General features: G+C 49.1%; 1 protein-coding gene across 5 annotated transcripts in view; it reads right to left on the bottom strand.

Moving 5' to 3' along the window:
* Positions 1–21475, bottom strand: part of LOC119371838 (forkhead box protein P2) — a 476643-nt gene that overhangs the window by 17076 nt on the left and 438092 nt on the right. For 4 of the 5 annotated variants that reach the window (XM_037642296.2, XM_037642294.2, XM_037642292.2 and 1 more), the window contains 5 exons: positions 11990–12319; positions 6823–6990; positions 5847–6015; positions 970–1540; positions 97–280 (listed from right to left, as the gene is read on the bottom strand). In XM_037642296.2, coding sequence (XP_037498224.1) covers positions 97–280; positions 970–1540; positions 5847–6015; positions 6823–6990; positions 11990–12319 — 1422 coding nt within the window. The remainder of the gene's footprint in view (positions 1–96; positions 281–969; positions 1541–5846; positions 6016–6822; positions 6991–11989; positions 12320–21475) is intronic. The other variant, XM_037642293.2, reaches the window with a different exon arrangement.

Genomic DNA, 21475 nt, shown 5'->3' with positions numbered 1-21475 from the left:
TTTCGGCTCTTTGAGAGACGATTCCTGTTGCTTATAGACTAATTTAACGCTGCAGCAGAAGAAACGCAGAACTGAGTCGTTGATAAATGCACTCACCGAATCCTTGTTGCCAGAGCCAGATGGGCTGCCGTTGGGCGGCTTCATGTGAAGGTGCGCCATCATGGACTGGAGCCGGTCTCGCTCCTTGTCGAGCTGCAGTTCCAGCTGAGACACTACCTGCATCTGTACCCTGGCTTGCGCTGTGCTTCGATCATCCAGCTGGTGTTCAGTGTTCAAGTGTCTGCAAAGTGCAAGGCGGGAATCGGAACAACCGTTGACATCGCTTCCACGTCTTCGTGGCACAGCAAGTTACAATACACTCAAGTCCGCTAGGGTCGTTCCCGAGGGGGTATCAGTAACAGCTCAATAAGTGCATTTCAATAAACAATCGTGAGAGTCGCGACGATCTTAGCTGTTGTTCCCTTTATTCTGACTGCTTCATTCGGGTATCTGCTGCAGTGTGAATTGTTATGCACAGTTCACTGCTTAAGCTTGGTGAAGTTTGAAGAGGTTAGAAAAAGAAGGCGCCAACAAACAGGTAGGACAAGCAGTACAAAGTCACATATCTAGCACTTTTCGTGCTCTCTGGTGCGATCACTAGCAGCTCAAGTAGAAAGAGAGAGTTCAAAATGGAAGGGCAGAGATGTTAGCTAGGCAAAGCTCGGTTGGCTGCCCTGCATTAGGGATTGGGAAAGGGGACTGAAAGATGAGGAGAAGGAGGCAAGTTTATACCTTGTATAAGTAAGCGCACAAAGAGAAGCGTACGATTAAGGTCCATTTACACAAGGTAGGAAGGGCTCGCAGACACTTGCTCGTTATAGAGATCAGCAGCATAAGCGCAGGAAGCCTACAGCCGAGAGCTCAACTGAAGATACCAGGCACGCGAAAGGCCAGGGCCAAAGCAAACGACAGGCGTCCAAGACGACTCACTTTACAAAGGCCTGGTAGTCTTCACACTCGGCGTCGCACCCGGGCCACTTGCAGACGCCGTGGCCGTAGAGTGCGTGCCCGCTGTTGGCACCACTGGCACCGGAAGACCTCTCCTCCTTCCCCAACTGCTGCTGGAACGTGGACGGCGACGAAGACGCGGAGCCCGTCTCGTTGGGCCCGTGGCACAGGGAGCCCATCGAGGCGGAGTGTTGCTGCTGCTGCTGCTGCTGAAGCTGCTGCTGCTGCTGCTGCTGTTGGTGGGACGACTGGAGTCCCTGGAGGGCGCTCTGCAGAACCGTGTTGTTGCCGTTGACGAGCCGGGCGCCCGAGGACTGCTGCGTCGTGGGCGGATGCTGCGCTGTGGGCATTCCCAGTGGCGGGGGAGGTCCCGGGGGCGCATGCTGCTGTTGCTGCTGCTGTTGAGACTGCTGTTGCTGCTGTTGAGCAGCGACTGCGGCGGCGGCGGCGGCCGAACCCAGGAGGCCGTTGAGGCCCTTGAGCGGCCCGCCGTCGACGTCTAGGCTCGAGGCGACGCCGTCCTTCCAGAGCCCTTGCAGGTCTGTGTTCAGGGCTGCGAGCGAAGCGCTGCTGTTAGCGTGCATGCTTTGAGGGCCACTTATGCGTATAATATAAACAATGTGCACTGACGTCAACACTGCCTTTTCACTGTTACAGGCAACATTGCATAAAAATGGCTTTTCTCTTGGTCAGCTTATCTCGAGAAGCCGAGTGGAAGCTGCAGGTTGAGCTAGTTGGTAAGTATTCAAGCCTACAAGACAGGTCGTGTAAGCACGGACACAAAACAGACGTCGATACTTCTCTCTTGTGTCCGTGTTTGCACACCCAGTCTTGTTAATATGTTTACTTCAAGTGAATACTCCCTAAACAACTGTGCGATAGAAAACGCGACAGCGAACAGCGTTAGCGCGAAGCAGTTCGGAAATGAGAGATAAAACGAGAAACTCAAGATAAAGAACCATATCTGGCCCCACAATCGCTCAACTATTACAATTTCTTGAAGGCCACAGCGCCTTTGGCTTGTTGACTGCTGATAACAAGAATCGAACGACACTGTAATCTGCGACTGACATCATGCAGAAGTAAACCTTCCTTGAGTACTTTATCAAGATGCCACAGATACTTAACAAAGAAAAAAAGAAACCATCCTTGCGGCAAAGTTGGCTGATGTTGTGAGCTGTGTTCTTTGTGAGCTGTGTACGCCAGCGCATTTTTCCGTGGTACAAAATGTCAGCTAAAGTTGCCATTTGAAAGATCTTTCCAGTATCTCATATATGGGTCTCTTCTTAAAGGGATTTGGCGCCATGAGTCCCACAACATATCGATACCTATCTTCAAGATGACTAAAATCTGGACGCCGACTCTGAAATAGAGAGCTGTTTCGCGGTTATGTATCAACACATGGTGCCCACAGCGGGTTCCTCACGATAAAAATGGTTTAGACCAGTCATGCCTTTGTAGCTCATGAACATACTTATGAGGAAAATACAAACAAAACATGGGTCGAAGACAATCATGTGCCGGTCGGGCCGCGTGTTTTGACTTACAAAAAAAGACGACCGGACTTCTCTTCTTACAATAAACTGTATCTCTCTCCCACCAACATGATCGAGAATGAGAGAGAGAGAGAGAGAAGTTGACGGGCGGCGTGCGAGCGGCCGTTTTGATTACTCCAGCAGAAACAAGCTGGCAAAGCTGTGCTCCTGTTTGCCAGCGGCGCTGTATATATACGTCGCCGGATGATGCCGCGATCCCGATCTTCGGAGGTGTTGCCGTCGTCGGCCAAGCGTGTTGACGCGTGTCAACACCGTGATTGCGACGTGTTGGCTGGACGACGACAAACGGCGTGACGGACACGACGCACAAAAACGAAAGCGCCACTATTGTTTGCTTCGGCGTATCGACCGGCGGCATCGCCTTCGACAATGGCAAAAGCGAAAGCTATAGCCGTCGCCCGCCGCTCGAAGGACTCAGCGTGTCTGTCCGGCTTATATACCAGGCAGACGGTGCACCCTGCCCTTATCTGACGCAGGAATCTCGTCCGCACTGCGGGCGCGGGTTTGGTCCACTTGTTTGTCGCGACCGCTGCCGCTAGTTTGAACAACGTTCGCGACGCAACTACAATGCGAGGTGCGTCAGAGCTCGTCACCGATCCCACAGGGTGTCGTGTCAGAACACTTTGCTTTCGCTCTTTCTTTCTTTCTCGCAAGCTCAAACGGGGCAGTTTTCTGAGACGCTACAGACGATGCAGTTCATCAATATCGACGTAATTCCTTCGCATTTATTTTCTACGACGTCCACATTGTCCCGTGCTTGTGCACTTTATGCCCCTGTAGGTACGAGCTTTCCCAAATTGTGCCCAGCATATCTTTCGTTTGCCTCCTTCCCTCCCTTTGTACCCCCACTTTCTCTCTCTCCCAAAGCATTCCACCCCTTTCCCCATCCCAAATTTTCACCTAAGTATAGTAATATTGCAAGGCGCCAGACGAACAAGCTAACGCGGCGTTTCTTTTTCATTTTTTTTTGCCCACAGCTCACGAAGTGTTGGAGCACAATCTTCGGTTTTTTTATTTTTCTTGGTAACGGCATTTTTCCCGAGCCAGCGAGCGCGCCATCAGCGTCAACTTTCTTTACCCTGTTTTCCTCCTTCGCATCCACACACCTGACACCGCGCCCGGTGTCCCCTCGCTTGGCGCCATTTGCTGCATCCCTGGTAAGCCAGGCGTGGCCAGGTGTAGGCCCACGCGAGCCACGGCACGAACAAGACGCTCTACCCTACACATATACCTGAGGCCGGCGCCATAAACGGGAACGCTTTTCCTATTGTGTGTACGTGATTGGCAGCGATTGCGGCGTGCCCCGCGCCACGCGAGAGAGAGATACAGCGCGGCGCACCCACGCAATGACCCTACGTGATCGCCACATCCCTTTCCCTCCCGACGAGGAGTCCCTCTCCCCGTTTCCCTCCGTGGCGTGGGGAAAAAAGGAGGGGGAGAACCGCGGCCTCTTGCACAACAATCACGGCGGCGTTGTGCGGGTTGCCAGACGCCGTGATGCGGTTGGTGTTTTTCTGTTTCTTCTATCATTCATAAGCGAGCAACTAACTCTCCACCCACGGCGACCCGACCTCTCCCCCCGCCCCCCCCCCCCCCCTCGCTCGCCTGTCCATCCAAAGGGGTGTGGTCTGGATCCGGACGCCGATCCGTATACCGCCACCTTCCAGTCAGTCCACTTTCTTTCTTCCTTTCTTTCTAGGCCAAACCGAAACCGAGATAGCGTTTGTGTCATCGCTTTATCATTCTGTTCGGCGTGTGTACGTCTATTTGGTACGTGAATGCCCTATAGCATGCGGAGAGAGGGAGAAAGAGAAAGGGGAAATAATTTGGATCCCTTCGCCATGGGCGCGACCTCCTTTGCTGCTCTTGTTTCGTGTTTAGTGTGGATACGTCGAAACAAAAACGACGAAGGGGGGAAGTCTATACGGTCGCGTCGCGCCCCAATACTTTCCATCGAACGATGGCGACACAAGCGGTGTACCAGCGTCACGTCACCGATACCGTGCGTGCACGATCGGGCAAAAAAATTAAACGAATGTATAAATAAATGAAACCGTTACCGGCGGAATCAAAATTTCAGAGAGAGCACGGGTGCGAGTTAGCAAATGGGCCACCCGCGCGGACCTTCATCGAGTACAAATTGGGAGAAGATAGATGACAGCGCGAGCAATTGTCAAATGTTGCGATGGCCGTCAGGATGAAAAAAAAAACGAAAACAAAGGAAGAACAAGATATGAGGCGAGGAGAAGCGTACGAAAGTTTTCATAAGGCTAAGCGACGCAGTATGGGCGGCCGCTGTGGTTCGGCAAAAAAAAAAAAAAAAAAGAGAGAGAGAGAAAAGATCTGATCAGTACACGCGACGACGCAATGCAGCGACGCACACACGTAGTTTCGCGTGATATCGGAAAAGGCCGTTTCGAGTCGCGAGTACGGTCTCTTTTGTACGCAGTTAATTACGTAAACGGCGGATTAACGATGTAAAATTACGCCCGAAAGTGCAGAGTCATTGCGACATATGATCCAGTGATCACATGACAGTTAAGGAAGCCGATTAGCGAGCTTTACAACACAACTCCTAAGCTGTTCATAATAGCTCTTGATCTTGACTGCTACTGACCCCACACACTTTTTCGTTTTTCACCGTCAACACAGAAGCCCAGATAAATAAAGTCACACTGTCTGGGTTCACATTAACGCGACAGTGGGGCGTTAATATGCTCCTCAGCACATCACATTCATAAAGGCAATGGAGTTGTTTAAAATTTTCCGCGTTTGCGTGTCTGCGTCTGAATTGATGCTGAGGGCAATGAAATGAATAATTGACAACGACCCGTTTGTAGCACGAAGCCACAAGGAAATCCATACGGATTTTCTCTGAAAGGAAAGCTTCTAGTTGAAGAAAAATTCGGCCTGGTCCGAGGATCGAACCCGGGACCAACTCCTTTCCAAGGCGGCCGTTGTGCCAATTGAGCTAACCAGGACTGGCAGCGCGAGGGCGAATTCGTCAGCAACTCGAAGCACATGGGCGCAGAATATCGCAAATAAGTTCTGCGAAATACTGCAAGGTGGCCGAATTATCCCTTTCATTGCCTTCCGCCACCTTGCGGGATTTCGCAGAACTCACTTGCAATCATGCTGAGGGCATGTACAATAATATTCATGAAGTAGCTTCGGAATAAAAAAAACACAAAAAAGTTTGAGTTTGTGCCAATAGAAAAATAACGAAGGCGATGGCGTATAGTTTCGGAATCACTCTCAAGCTCGAGTCCTGAAGAAGCACGTGCGTTGTCCACACTCACTCACCCTGCGGCAGGAGGAACGGCGGCAGCCCGAGCAGGTACTGTCGGTGCGATATCTGCAGCTGCTGCATGATCTGGTGCTGCTGGAGCGCCAGCTGCTGGAGCTGCAGCTGGAGCTGCTGTCGCCCCGGTTTGCCGCTCGCCGACCCCTTGCCGCCGCCGGGGGATGCGTCCTGCAAATACGGGCACCTTGGTTACACACAACCACAACCTCGAGTCACCGGAGAGATAACTCTGGCACAAGCGTCTACGGAAGATGCGAGCCATGGGAATGATGGATATGTGGTTGTGGCTTGAAGATACCTTGCATCATCACATATTCATCTTTCTAACAATGTATGTAACTTATAAACAACAATTCACAATAAATATGAACGCACGCTTGTTACTTAGTTTATGCGGTCATAACATAGAATGTTTCGAAAGTTTGGTTTTAAGCTTGTTGTGTCAAAATGTACACTGGTTTACGTCCGAGCTGTTACACCCCCCCCCCTTTTTTGCTATACCACGGGTAATACGTTGTAATGATTAAATAAAAAAGTAAAAACCATAAATTATTGTAAATTATCACTACACTTCAACTTTCTATACAGATGCACAGCAAAGGACAGCATTCCCGAGAACCCACACCCGAAAGCCTGATAATTACACAAATATGGTTTAAGAAAACCTCTTGCTGGGCGAGTTGGTATCCGTTCATGTTGAAACTGCTTTAGGCACAAAAAACACAGAGCACAAGACAAGACGACGGGACACAGCGGCTGTCTCATAATTCCGTCCCGTCGTCTTCTCTTGCGGTGTGTTTTTGCGCCCAAAAGCAGTTTTAACATGATTAGACAAATATGCGTACCACCCAACGTTGCCATGATAGTTAAGCTATCATAGCCACTATTAGTTCGCTCTAGCCAATTCCTGTACAGGGAAAAAAGCTATATGATCCCGAATGCGGGATGGTGGTGGTGGGAGAGGAGGTTGTTCACCTGAGAGGCGATAGCAGCTCCTCCGTGGGAGGAGGAAGAGCCGCTGTTGAGTCCGTTGAGCTGCTGCAGGACCTGGCTTTGCTGGACCATGATGAACTGGAGCTGCTCCTGCAGGTGCGGGATCACCGTCTCCAGCTGCTTCTGTTGCTGCTGCTGCTGTTGGTGCTGCTGCAGGAAACGCCGAACGAAGCGATGAGGACGAACTCGGGGCGAGCGATCGATAGTGTTAATTGTAAGTCGCAGTGATGCGCAAGTACTTTGTTGTTGTTGTTGCTGGTGCTGCTGTTGTTGTTGTCGTTGTTGCGGTTATTGTGCTATCTGGAGCCGTAACGAAAACACGGGAACTTTGCTGTTGTTGAGTCTTCCAGAGCCGTAGACAAACATTTTGGTTGCTGTTGCCAGGATTGAACTTCGAAACGCGTACAGAATATGTTGAAGGTGACAAGAGCCAAGCACATGAGAGTTATTACGGCAGGGCGGACAAAAGGCTGGCGCAATATTACGTGTTTGACTATATCGTTAAGAGTCACGGATTTGATTGCTTCAGTGAATCTCGGATCGTATAAACTGCTTTCCATAACCCAACGTTGCTAAGTGACGGCGATATATATATAGAGAGAGTGAAGAACATAACATTTATTTAGACGTTTCGGCTGGGTACGGACCTTTATCCCTGCCAATGTCCCCGGTCGAGACGTCTGAATGACTGTTATGTTTTTCACTGTGATTTGTCATTCACATCTTTAACCAAATAGCCAGGAACCTTCCTCTGCAACTACATATACATATATCGTACACCTTCGCCACGGCAGCGTCGTTGAGGAGTGTCTTGCGCACGCCATTGGCCAACAAAGGCGTGGACTGCGTGAAAACAAAAAGAAAAAAAAAAAGAAGTGTACACCCCGCCGGCAACACACGAAAAAAAAAAAAGAAAGCCCTCTTTTTAAGTATACGACCACAAGGGGCGTAGGTGGGCGAGAATTTTTTTACCGCTCAATTTTTTTTTCGTTGCTATCCTTGGAGAGTCGAAGTAGCCACACCCAGCGTTTTGGCGCCGCTCTTTCTTTCTCTCTTCGTTTCTCTCCCGTCGTCGTTTGAATACGACAACGTAGCGCCCACCACACCGCGCGCGAGTTCGTTCAACGTTTGCGGTGAAACGCAAAAGTGAAAATAAAAATAACAAACCAGAAAGATGGAAACATAGAAGACACAAGCCAACGTCGTTAGTATTCCGGCACTGTCTTCTCGCCTCCCCGCCTCTTATTTCTCGTCCCTCATTTCTCAGGTTTCTCTACAATGTTTTGTTTTTGATATTTGTTTTTGAAACAGTGTCGCTTGTACATGCAAGATGAACGTACGAAGACAACGTTCGAAGTATAGCATGCACCGAACTCACGGCAAAATGTGACGTACTACGATGGGACTACCATTGCCTCCTCGTAGTTTTTTTTTTCTTTTTGCAACCACAGTTTATGTTTTAATAGAGAAAAATGAAATAAATGGGAAAGAGTTTGAAAACGAAGGAAACGAAGAGTACAGTTCGACCATACATTACGTGAGTTCAAGTGACATGGGCAGATCCACCCAAGCCTAGAAAACGCTGCGTCACCATACAGTTGAGCCGCCGCAGGTATGCGATAGCTGTCGCCCCATCGATATAAGTGCTGCTGCTAAAGCGACGTACCCTCCCACACTGGAGTCAGTTGCTAAGTTGGACGTGATACGGACGGGCCTGATGTGTTTTTTTCGACTTCTCCCAGCAGCAAGGCGCTCAACTCCAACGGAGAGTTTTATCAGCTGCGTCCATTACACTGTGCTAATCTCTTGCCGATTTCACTAGTGCTCAACAGCCGCCTTACCCAGTGACGACTGAGAATGATTTTTATTATCGTTATTGTTATTTGATTTGAATACGCAAACACACAAGGACACAGATGAAATAGGGAGGTAGCAAGCTGATAACAACCTCCTGGAGGGGCACAATGCCTGCCTACTCTTTCGGGAAAGGCGAATACAGAAGACGGTTAAAATCAATGCAGTGGATCTGAACAACAAGACAGGGAGAGAGAGAGAGAGAGAGAGAGAGAGAGAGAGACTGAGAGACGGAGATCCAGCAATGTAAAGCGCGAACATCTGTATCAAACAATCTACAAACGACATAGATTATGATTATTTATTTTACTTTTTTACAGTCGGTCTGTCTATGCGACGCGCCAGTACTAGCTGATCGATTGGGCGGATGATGAAGTTGCCGCGCCCCTACCAATCGCCCGTACGACGCGAACGCGAAAAAAATAAATAAAAAAGACGGTAAGTAAGAAACGGCACGCGAAGGAAGCTTACAATTAGCGCGTCGCTAATCGTCACGCGCACATTATGCAAAAGAAAGAAAGAGAGGCACTCAACGTAGCCGAGACATGATTATCTGTAATTGCGCGGGATCGGCCGATGGGGGAGGGGGGGCCATTAAAGCTTCGAAGGTAGCAAAAAAGTGATAGATAAATAAATAAATAAAGAGCGCACGATTGTGAAATCGGGGCATCGGGAAGACGAGGCTGAGCGGAGGAAGAGGGGGGTTTGTCACAAAAAAGAAATAAGAAACGAAGCCATGAGAGAGAAGCCGTATTTTTTTATGAAGTATATGTAGTGACAACCAAGCGGTGAGACAGGCATAGATATTAAGCAGTAATCGATAATCGCGTGGCCTAAGAACACACAGAAAAAGGAATAAAATATTAGCTGCGGAGGAATTAATAATAACAGGGACTGGCAGTAAAAAGCAGCAACGTATTACGGGAACGTCGCAGTAAAAAAAAATTTTTAAAAAGAAAGAGAAAAGGTAATAAAGAAAGAAATCAAGAAATTATTACTTTTCTTTTTTGATCATTGAGAGCTGGACGGATACTGACTGGGGCTCTCCTCATTTCCTGTCCGTGAGATGGGCGTCGCATATGCCCACGCGACGCAGGCAGGATGTCGAGAGTCAAATCAACTTTGGGAGTCTGAAAATCGGCCTCGCTTTTTAACATTTTGTTCTTTTCGCCGGCCAAGTCAGGGGCACGATCAAGCAGCTTCGCACAGCTGTCGTTCGGCGGTGGTGTTTTTCGAAAGAAGCTCTGACGTCACCTGTCAGTTACGGTAGTGGCTGCCATTGTAAGTAATCATCAAATATTCTTGTTATTTTTTCTTGTTGTTGAAGCACCGAAGAAATTACGAATGTTAATTGATTTGACAGTTACGCTAACTGCGCGGAATGCTTATCCCAAAGATAAAGTGGGGGGCGGGGGACGTGACACCTGAGAAAACAACGTACAGCTTGCTTTGCGAAATACAAGTGTACCGCTAACTAGGGTTTCTAGCTGTTCATGAACACATCGAAAATGATTGAATCGATTAGAATTGAAAATTGACAGCAATGCCGAGCCAATTTGAGTCGACGATGCTGCACAGATCGCGCTCGGCACAAGCGTGAACTAATAACGATGAAATAGAATGCAAAAACAGCTGTGCTAGGATCACTAGGATCCAGCTTTGCGAACAATCGTTCGGCATAGTCAGCGTTTGTTTCCAATTTCGAAAAGAATGGAAGAAAAAATTCCACTGTGCGTTTTTGATTCGACGCAGGAGTGGAGGATCGCGCCGAAGGCAAATTAGGTGGCCTCGCTGGCCTTAGCACTTCCGAGCCCGGATGACATCATGAACAATCGTGTAGCTTCCCTTTAAATTTTTGCTTGCAGCGATCCTCTGCATTTCGTCAATATCTGTCTCATTTTCTTTGTGTATGTCGGTATTCTCAGGAGACGGTCTGTAGCGAACAAAGTGAGCAGTGAAGTTGAATCACTGTACGCCCTGCGCCTGAAAGAAGAGAGAAAGCTCAGCAGTGTACGATACAGAGTAACTTGAAATCATTAACGAGAGCAGCTAGCTCTCTACAGGAACCGGAAACGACTTTCCGACTCCAGTGAGCGCCTACCTGGCATTCTTTTTCTTTCTCATCTTCGCGGAAGCTCGGCTACTAACTCGGGTAATTGGTATCTTCGATTCGGCCATCATTCCCGATATGCCATTGTTACTTCCAGTGTAACTCGTGCTGACTGGAAACGGTGTGTATATATATAAAAAAAGGTGAAAAAAAAAATGTTGAGCCTAGTAATAAAGACGGCAACGTGTGAAGTTCACCGAGTTTTTTTCTTCCTTCTACTTCGCAAGGTTGAAGTTAGCGTGGCCCCTCCAGCATCTCAGTTACTGCATGCATCAGAGTACTTCTCATCGGAATGGCGGACACCTTTACATGCGACTCCTACGGAACCAAAGAGACAGTTGATGATGTCCCGTGCAGCTGCGCTCGCTATGACACCCAGCGATACCCGCTCCGGATGCTCTTGGACCAACTGGACTCGATACCACTTTCTGTAAACAGGATTCTAGGACCATGTACGTGTGCGTCCAGGACACAGAAGGCAACCGAATGCGCTACTGAAATACCTAAAGTCAACAGATCTGTGCGACCGCCTGTAGACTGAATGTGCTCCCCCAAGTGTGCTTGCGATTCTGTCTATCACTCTCTTTTCTTCTGTCTCTCTATTTGCTCCTTTATACCTTCTCTCAGTGCAGGGTAACAAACCGGACGTTGCGGCTGGTTAACCTCCTTTCCTTCCTTCCTTCTCTCTCCTTAGTTACTGCGTCTTGATGCTTGCGCTCCGAGATGCAGTTACTGCCTGAGAGCCAATAATTTAATCTTTCAGTGGACCGTTTTGATGGCTTCGAAAATCGGACGAGAGGACGACGTAACTAACACGAGGGAGAAATGTTTTAATGAAAAGCTGGAGATGTCTTCCTGGCTATTCGCCTGACATGCTACTCCAGGCGCTGGGTGATGATGATTATGACATATACACTGATAACCACACACACACGCATAGACTACACTGTTTACAAAGTTTAGCTCAGGCTTGTGGCCCGCAAGAAAGTCAGCAGCGCTTTCGTGCCGCGTAACGCACAGGTGCTGCTTTGCCATGGGCCCAGAATGTGCCGCAGTTGAACGGGACTCGTAACGAACGCGAGAAGATCGATGAACTGGGGGTAGAGATACAGATAAGGAACTTAGGGAGACGCGTACGATGATGACAATGACGACGACGATGTAGGAAGTACAGCGCTTGCTTGCCTGTTGTTGGAAGAGGAAGGTCTGCTGCTGCGTGGCCAGAATCTGCTGCAGCTGGGCGGGCGAGAGCAGCTGCTGTTGCAGCAGCTGCTGCACCTGCTGTTGGGCCAGGCTGTTCATCACCAGGAGCGGGGAGAGGTCCGGGCTGCTGCCTCCCATCGGTGCGCCGGTGTTGCCCCCGCCGGTGTTGCCGCCGGCGCCCTGAGGAAGGGCGCCCTTGGAGTCCCCTCCGCCCGGCCAGCCGCCCGCCGAGGAGGCCGCCGCCACGGCCGCCGCGGCGCGCTGCTGAAGCTGCAGGTGCAACTGCTGCGTCTTGGACGTGCCCAGCGGGGTCTGCGCAGAATGAAAGAGAACACCAGTTAGGCTTATCCCAAAATCCGAACTTTAGTCATAGCGAACGACATGTTAGGCTTAGCGACGCGGGAAAGCTTCGGGGCTTGCTTAGACCTACCATATGGGACTGGTTGGGCCTGGCCTAACCAGCAGACAGGTCTTATGTGAGTATTTGTGAATTAAGAAACAAGGCGCAAAGGTTAGGCTTAACGAAGAGATATGCCAGCGGGATCTGCGTAGACGAAACAATTAAGGCCAGCTAAGCTAGCCTAAAGTAGAAGTGAACACCCAGGTGAATACTGGTGACTCCAAAATGAAACGAGTAATGGTTAGGCGTGTCACAGAAGCACAGTTTAGGGCTAGTATAGAGCTAAGTAGAGAGGCCTGCGCATATGGAATAATAAATTAGGTTAGGCCTATCACAAAAGCGTTACCTTATCTGAGTGCTACTGAATGAGGACAGAATGAACATATTACATTTTAGATTTCGAAAAAAAATATTGAGTTGTGAACTTGAAAAACAAGTGAACGCCAAGTGACTGCACTATAATCTTAACTCACGCTGCTTGCTGTGCATATTATGTGCGTTCTGACACCGGATGTGGCAGTTTGAAGTTTATGTGCACTATATGATAGCGCGTTTCTTGTTGTTATATTGTTCGCTTGCGTGTTTGTACGAGACGGCGAATGTTTGATATGCACTGTTTCCGCACTGTTTGTCTGTTTGTATGCCTGCTTGTTTGTTTGTGTTTGCTTGTTTGTTTGTTTGTTTGAAATAAGCTGGCCTACCGCTGATACGTACTGTTTGCCTAAGAGATAAGAAGTAGCGAGAATTACTCGTAACGCAAACATGTTGGTGAGACATCTAAGGCCTTAGTGAATGGTTTTATCGTGGATCCCATTGAAGAGGTCACTGGGGATAAGACAGTCTTAAACCTGAGATTAAAGAAGCGCCTATCGGGAGCACGGGTTTACAATGACGTTAACAGTATCGCTCAATGTGGTGTGGCAGTACGCTAGAATTAATCCAAATGCAGTGTCGCGCACACATAACTTTACTTACTGAGAGTCAAGAAAGAAAAAAGTGTGCGTTGGAGAGGGGTGGGGGGACGGCGGTATGGCGTCGCGATCTCGAAATGGATAACGACGCGTACGAAAATCACGCCGGGAGGGTTACTCCGCGAAACCAAAATCGTTTCGCAAGTGCAACATCACGATTACCGACGACGCCGTTAAAGCTTTACGACCACAACTTCGTACGGTAAGCCGCTCGCATCATGTCGGCGACCGACGCGCGCTTTGAGGTTGCCGCCCACCGGTTATCAAACAACGGTCGCAAACCACCGGTTTCGGGAAGGGTCAGCGGCAGCAGCAGCCGCACGCGACATCGCCGGCAAGAGTCCTTAATCTCGCTAGCAGGGAGCGCTGCAAGCAACCTGTCACTTCCAACGAGTTATAAAACAAACGACGCAGTTAGGCCAAACTTAAATGGAAACGCGGAAATATAGAGGCACAGCCAAACTTGAGATGGAGAAATAATATGACGGGAAAACTGCGCCCGACACCTCGCGGGTTATTTTGGGCGTCTCGATTGAGACAGATGAGAAATCGTTCACAACGTCTTTCTTAGGTGGTGGCCACGAAAACGATACGCGCCATCCGTAGCTGAAACACTGTTCTCTATTGCCCCCTCCCCCCTTCCCCTCTCCCCCCAATTCATCACACCACCCTTGGACTATTCATTCGTTCAATCTTGCCCATTCTTCATGCTTAACATGACCTGTGAATTGCCGGTGTAGCGGTGGCCGCACAGTGGCCCACACCGTAAAGATATAAACAGGGTCTATCCTTTTATCTGGTCCACATGTTCTAGGCGTGTATCCACTGCAAATGCGATCAGATATCAACGTGACGCGAGTAAAAGTAGACCTCTGTTTTGTCGTCGGTTCCGCATTAGAAAAAGTAAAGCGGCAACTGCAAGCTGTCTTCACTGCAAGCAGTCTCATGTTGCGAGGAAGCCAACGTTTCATTTGCGGGGCTGTAAGAAAGCGTTTGACGTGGCCAAGCAACGCAAGCCTTATAAAGGCGCATATCGCGGCTTTAGTAGTACGTCGATAAAAAGAACATAATTGTGCATCTAGTAGGTAATTGTGTTTTTGCAATAAGATCGCCCGGAAGGATTGCGTAACGGCACGTTTCAATGCAGTGGCTGGCTGCTATGGCACGGGCTTGCGATTATGGCTGAAAAAACCAACTTACAGCGCTTCAATAAGGTTTACTTCAACGGAGCCGTACAGAACAATTAAAAAATAAACATGACAACGATGTGATGACTAAGTTCAATCTGATACACGAACAGCTCCGACAAAACGAGAGAATAGAACGGGTACTACCGGCTTTTCGCTTCGGAATAGGTTTACTATGATCATCAACCAGAAGGTACCTTACGAAAATATATTTAGACAGTCTATAGATACTGTAAAAATGGGTTTAGACAGTCTATAGACTGTCTGAATGGATTTTTGTAAGGGATATATATACGTACTTTCACGATTTTTCCCAAGTACACACAGAGAAGCGAATTGCGAAGGCGGAACGGGGAAGCGTAGATCGAATGTAATCCAGAAAAAGCGGGTTTTCCGCAGCGGTAGGTATAAAAGTAATTAGCCTAATACCCGGCCTTACGGCAACACGACACGGCGCTCCAAGAAACGCCTCTTCGAGAAAGACTAGAAGAAGAAGAGGAAGAAGAAGCAGGAAAAACAAACGGCATTTCCTCATCGACAGGACCAAATAAAGTTCATTTCATCATCATCATCATCCTCATCTAGGCGCTTGTTCGCAGTGATATGCGTGTCCTTCAGTACGGCTGTGGAGACGAACTTGTAGGAAACGCAGTGTTATCGCAGCACATTAAAGAAGAAGAAGATGATGATGATGATGAAGAAGAAGAAGGAAAAGAAGAAGAACGAAAATCTGGAAGCAGGCGGAGACGAGGGTACGGCCCATACCGGTGTCTCTATCCACAGACCATATGGCTCATCAGTCAACGTCTCCGGGATCATTAAGAGGCCCGAAGCATGACAGGTAGACCGATGATCCTTTGTTTTTTTTTTAACAGTCTTAGCTCGCTTCAACCGGATTTACGGAACTACAGATAACTGGCGCGCGAGGCGACGGAAACTTCGACCACGAAAACGAAAAAAAGAAGCTAAATAAAAAAAAATTTACCGCATTCGGAGTTGGCGGCCGAAGTCAACGTTACGGTACTTAAAGACTCGCAGACACGTCTCTGAGTTCTGGCGGGACACGATCACTTAAGATCGCTTCCGTCTATACGTCAAGAAAAGAAAGAAAGACGAAGTAGACGGGTCAAAATAAACCGACGACTCATGGATTCGAGAATTAGGTGTAATTACCGTAGCTATTACGGAAGCTTTCGGAGCTCATCGTCAACGGAGGGCGGGTTTCAGTTTGCCCGATTCCTTCGGGAGCTACTGATGCCTTTCTCGCTTTAATTGTTTTACTGGAACCATAAACAAGGGAGGCTCGAGTCCCTGAATGAAGGACAAAAAAAAGTTGTAGAGAGTTCGCCTATCACTTTTCGCCCAAGCTGTCCCCCGAGAAAAAATCGGACAAGCTTGAACACATCCCGATACCTTAATGACAATTCGACGACGCGTCCGCTTCTGTAATCTCGCGGGAAACGCAAGCGGGTTTATAAAGGGGCTAGTCTATACTGTCGAAAAGGCAGAGAACGTCCCGTTTGACTCATCTAACAGAAAAAAAACGGAGATAGACAGGTCACCAAAATGACCCGAGAGACTACACTGGCGAGTTGAACGCCGACGATGTATCGTCTGAGTACCACCATCCGACGCGCACTCGATTCGAGAACGAATGCGCGGCTTCCTTAAAAACCCCATGACTTCTCGCCACCTCGATAGCGTGAAGTTTAATTATTCTTCGGCGCTGAGATGGGGGGACGTCTGAAGTGACCCCGAGGATCAGAGGCGACGCTGTCCGATTCTCCGTCGCTTATCTTCTAGAAGCACGCCCATGTTTTTCTTGCCATTGCAAGAGCGTACAATGGGAGGTAAGGGGGGCTCGAGACAGCTGAAACCATCCGTTTTCGAAACATACGGACCTGTTCTATACCTACATCGCGGCTACCCCTCCTGCACAACCATTCTTAGGTCTTTCCTTGCAGTGATTGTGGCAAGCTAACCGTTAATTGTCTTTTAGTTTTTAACCCGCGTATCTTCGGTGCTCGAAGAACATTAGGGCTGAGTTTTGCCAGTAAGAACGCTCGACCAAAGGTAGAACGAAACCAAGCGAGCCAAAGCAATGTAAAACGCGAAAACTGATAAAAGAGAAAAGAAATTTGCGCGAGAGAATCAAACACGCAGAGAGTGAAACTCATGAGAGGGAACAGAAGGTATATATATCGAGACTGGGCGGTATGGGTGCGCAAAGGAGTTTGGGATCGCTATCAGGGTTGACTCGATTAATCACGCTGCTGCCGTCCGCGCGTTCCGTTTAATTTCCGAGACGCGTGGATGGCTGGGCACTACGGCGTTCCTTGGGCTCTGCGCGCACCGTAGGAAAGGACACGCCTACTCTTTCGAACTACACCCTGGCAACCCCCTCCCCCCCTTTCCCTCTAGCTCTCCTATCCCCATCTCTACCTTCAACCCCTACTAAACCTCTTTCTCCAAAAACGCCTCTTTGAACCTTACGCTCTCAACCATCTCAATATTTTTTTTTTCCCTGAGGCTATTCGCGACCAATCTGCTTCTCCGAAAGAGTGTGTCGAGGGTAAAAGGTCGTCCAATCGGAAACGACCGAATCGCTCTGCTCTAGATGCCCTCGAATTGCCTTCGAACACGACGAAAAGTTAAGAGAGCAAGTTTTGGAGTCGCACAAAACGCGTCTTCTGCCAGGACGCGTCGCGTCGAGTCAAAGCGGACCAAGGACGACCATGTCGAGATGTCGATTCGATTCCTTCGCAGTTTCTCGCAAACTTATTTGATAACTCGACGCGACGAAAGGCGTCTAATCTCTAGGCTCTACAGAGTTTAAGCTAGTGCCTAGAAAGCAGACACTAGACATTATTCACCTGTCTTAGTACAATGTACACGCGCATGGAAGTGATTTTAGGTTCAACAAACGGTTGAATAGGCGCGCACAAAACTTTAATCGAGTTCTATATACCATCGAAACAAAAATTATATAAGCACAGAAGCTGCGTCGGGAAAGTGCAGGAAAGGAAGGCGTGTAATAAGTAGTCGTACTACATTTCACAGCTCGACCCGCCTCGCTGGCTCTGTATAGCTATGGCGTACTTATGATGATGATGTCGCGGGTTCGTTTCCCACCGACCGCATTTTGTTCGGTGCGGGGTGCTAAAACGATCGCCTAACTTATACTCAGATGAAGTTATATTTAGAGATGCGTTCGTCTTGTCTTCTTCTAAATTGACGTCTCGTCCCCAGCATAGTTTAAGTTCTCAATAGAATGCCTTACCAACTAGCCCCCCAGCACATGCTCCTTGAGTAGCCAACAGTTCGCCAAAATTATCCAGTGCCCGCACTACGCGAGTATATACGGAATGCTTCGCGCAGACTGTGCACATTTTTCTCTCTCTTTTTTTAAATGTAATTAAATGTTGTAGCCTACATCTTGTCTTTAAGTTTATGAAAGTCTCACACGATAGCTTGTATGCCCCGCGTTACATTACTGAAAATATTTTCCCCAAGCTTTAGCTCTGAAATCGTGTTTTCCGCTTCAATGCTGACCCAGAAGCAGCTTCTGACACTGCCAGTTTACTTTTTTATAGAATGCTACGTGTTTGCAATGACAAAAAAAAAAAAATGACTGCGAAAATCGCAACAGGAAACGCGTGGTATACAGATCCGCTGACGGAGCCTGCATTTTTCGGGACGCAACCCAAGCGCATCACGTACACTGTACCCAAAAGCGGACGCCCAGCGACGCGACAAACAAAACAAACAAACAAAAGTGTCCACGCAGCGCATTGGTCATCGCAACGTGCTCCGAGGCTCTGCGAATCGCTCACGGCCACACACGTGTGTATGTATGTAGTAACGCAGCGCTTTTGTTTGCTAGCCCATCCCGTCTGCGCCACGCCGCAGCAAACAAAGCCGCGTACGTGGACGTCCTCTCGGCGGTCCGACGTCGCCTGCGACCGCAAAACAAAAACAGGATATTCGAGGGGCGAGGAGGAGCGGTATGAGCAATGAATGCACGTCCGTCCGAACGTTAGTCCGTCTGGCGCGCCACGTTTTCGGAACGACGATGCGCATCGTCAATTCCGGGCCGGAGGTCGCGCGCTGGTTGCTCTCTGAGAGATCCCGACGCGACAGTGGACTGTGGCCAGCGTGTAGCGACGGCAGACAGGAACATACCGTGTTTGCAGCTGCAGTACGGTCACGCAGTTAAAGGCTGCTGTGACCGTATAGTGACAGCTGGTGCTCTAGCTGCAAGTTCCCAGCTGAAACTACACTATATCAATGTATATGCACAGAGGTGCTCAGAATCCTTATTGGGATCCTCATTGCAACGATGAGCCGACAAGTAGCCACCTAACCTATTTCTTTCCTTTCTTACTTTTTTTCTTCAGGAAGAGGCGTCGTTTCGTCTATTGCAATCTAACACCATGCACATCTTTTTTAGTTCATTTTTTCTTCTTCATATGTTCACACAAGTCTTTAGCTCTCTAATGTAATGTTACCTACGCCTGCAACGACTCAGCGTTATCACTCTATTCTATGCTTTTCTTTAGTACGTTCAATAACAATGCGTTCAGCAGCCTACGGACTTTTGTTGCAGCAGGCATACGCTTCAGCCTACAACGTTGGCAACGCCACCAAGAACAATGTGTTTGTTGCAAAGCCTCGTCAACGTACACTGTCCAAAGTTAGACAGAGAGAGAGAGAGAAAAAAAAAAGAGAAACGGGCAAACTTCCCAACAACACTTGACATATACATAAGGCGAAACTGTGTTGGTGCGATGGGCTCATGAACTCATTCGCTGCAGCGTTCCTAGATGGCGCTATGGTTCCGCTCCACGTAAGTTCAACGCGTTCAGCTCAACAAGCCGGAAACGCATAAGATAAGCAAGAAAAAAATGTCTATAAATCGATGAAAATCATTAAAAATATTCACGCATACCCTACATTTGTGCGCTCGCTTTAACTTCTTAAAGTCCGTGAAGAACGGAACTGAAAGAAACTGCCGAAGGACACGGAGCAGTAGCGCTTCCCCGCACAACTCTACTCACTGCCAGCGTTTTGTAGTGCTTCACCGCATAGCACTTACGTTGTGCAGACGAGCGCACTTGTCAATTTTACCTCGTGCGTCTGTGCGTAGATGTACTCAGCTGACCCTTTGTTGTTCAAGTACTATTTCGGGTGACGAAACGTGGCGCTGAATTTCGTACAAGGCTCACGACTTGAGCCACACGGGCGCTTTAGAGAAAGAAACACAAGTATGGGTCGGAGTGGCATTCACCAACTCGTACAGCTATCGCGTTGCAATGACGAGTTTCACCGTACGCGCTAACTGTAGACGTGAAAATACCAGCAGTCACCTCTTGTTCCACTGTTTCCAATTATGCAAATATTTCCAGACTATCTAGTGGGCAAAAGCAGGCTTGATAGTCGTCCTTTAACGGAAGAAAAGATCTTGGGAACCTGGCCTCACAGCGCATCAACCCAGAAAGCCGTACTGGCCTATGTGCAATAGTTAAAGGCAACTGACTTAAGTAATCGACTGCAGCTACGCTGCGCTGCACTGTGCTCGTGACCTGTGAATCAACGACACGCATTCTTTCTGTCTCTCTTTTCTTCCTCGTTCCTCTCCTAACGTGTAGGGTAGCAAACCGGGCAGTGTAGTTAAGCTTCCTGCCTATCATTAGTGCCCCCTCACTCTATCTATATCACTGGAAGTGGAACGCGCATTATATTCGCGAGAATACGGTATTAGCATCTCGCGTCGGCTGGGCAGAGAAAGGACAGCGAGAAGAAGGGCTAGGCCGGTCGCAACGCAGGAATAAAACACCGCCACCGAACTGGCACCCCGTGATAACAAACGCCAGGAAACTAATAGACAGCACCCCACGCGGAGACAGTAAAGAGAAAGGAAGCGCCGGTGGGAGGCGGAGGGAAGCGGAGACCGGATGTTTGCAGCGACGGCGCGTATACGACTGCGGCCCGTGTAAACAAGGTTGCCGACGCGGCCCTGCGCTCAGTTTTTGTTTCGTTCGACTACTTTCTCTGCGATTTTTATTATAGGCCCGATTTGTGCGTATGCTGGGCTCAGCAGGGCACCCGTGGCAGTAGGCAACCGGATAGCACTGTAGGACAGATGGATGAGGGCATACAGAGACAACTAAGCAGCAGCGTTAGAAGGAACGGGATGGCATCGGAGCCGCAGTACGGCGTTATATTGCATACAGATGCGCGCAGCATCTTGCTGCAATTGCAACCTCCGCGCCACGATGCACTACCCGCAAAGACTCGTGGCCATCCGAACCCCCCCTTTTTCGCTGCTTTCTGGCAGGCATTGCGTAGTAGTAAGTAGCCATAGCAAAGAGACGCGTCTTTCTTTTGCTGGAGCCCCGCCACGGTGGCCCGAAGACAAACAAAGCCCGGAGCAAAGACGCCCCGAAAAGGGTAATCACGTACGCGGGACGACGGTCGGGGCAGGCGTGTGTTGTGCCTCCCTCGGTCCATCTCCCTCCAACCCCTTCTTCCGCCGTCTGAGGAAACGGCCATTCCTCTCACCCTCTCACCGAAGGTATACGATATAGACAGCAAAATAGAGACAAAGCAGAGGAAGCTAGCCAGGCTGCTTGTCGGGGATGCAAAAACAATGTGCCGCGCGGCGCGCGAGACAACAAAAGGACTTCGCCCCCTCCCGCGCTCTCCGTCGACCTGGACAGACAAGCAAGCCGATGCTTCGAGAAAGCAACCGCTCCCGATTCGCAGGCAGTAGCGTCCAGCTCTGGACGCTGTCCTCGCCCTCCTAGGAGAGGGCTTAGACGGGCATCGGGGTAAGCAATAGGAGAATCGGAGCCAGAGAAGAAAGAAAAGCACAGAACAAGAACGACGTGTGGCGGTGGTGGGTCATCCG

The sequence above is a fragment of the Rhipicephalus sanguineus genome, chromosome 10 (genome assembly GCF_013339695.2).
Source record: "Rhipicephalus sanguineus isolate Rsan-2018 chromosome 10, BIME_Rsan_1.4, whole genome shotgun sequence".
In the NCBI taxonomy this organism is placed as follows: domain Eukaryota; kingdom Metazoa; phylum Arthropoda; class Arachnida; order Ixodida; family Ixodidae; genus Rhipicephalus; species Rhipicephalus sanguineus.
The sequence above is the reverse complement of the archived record's forward strand: the minus strand, read 5'-3'. Positions and strand labels throughout refer to the sequence as shown.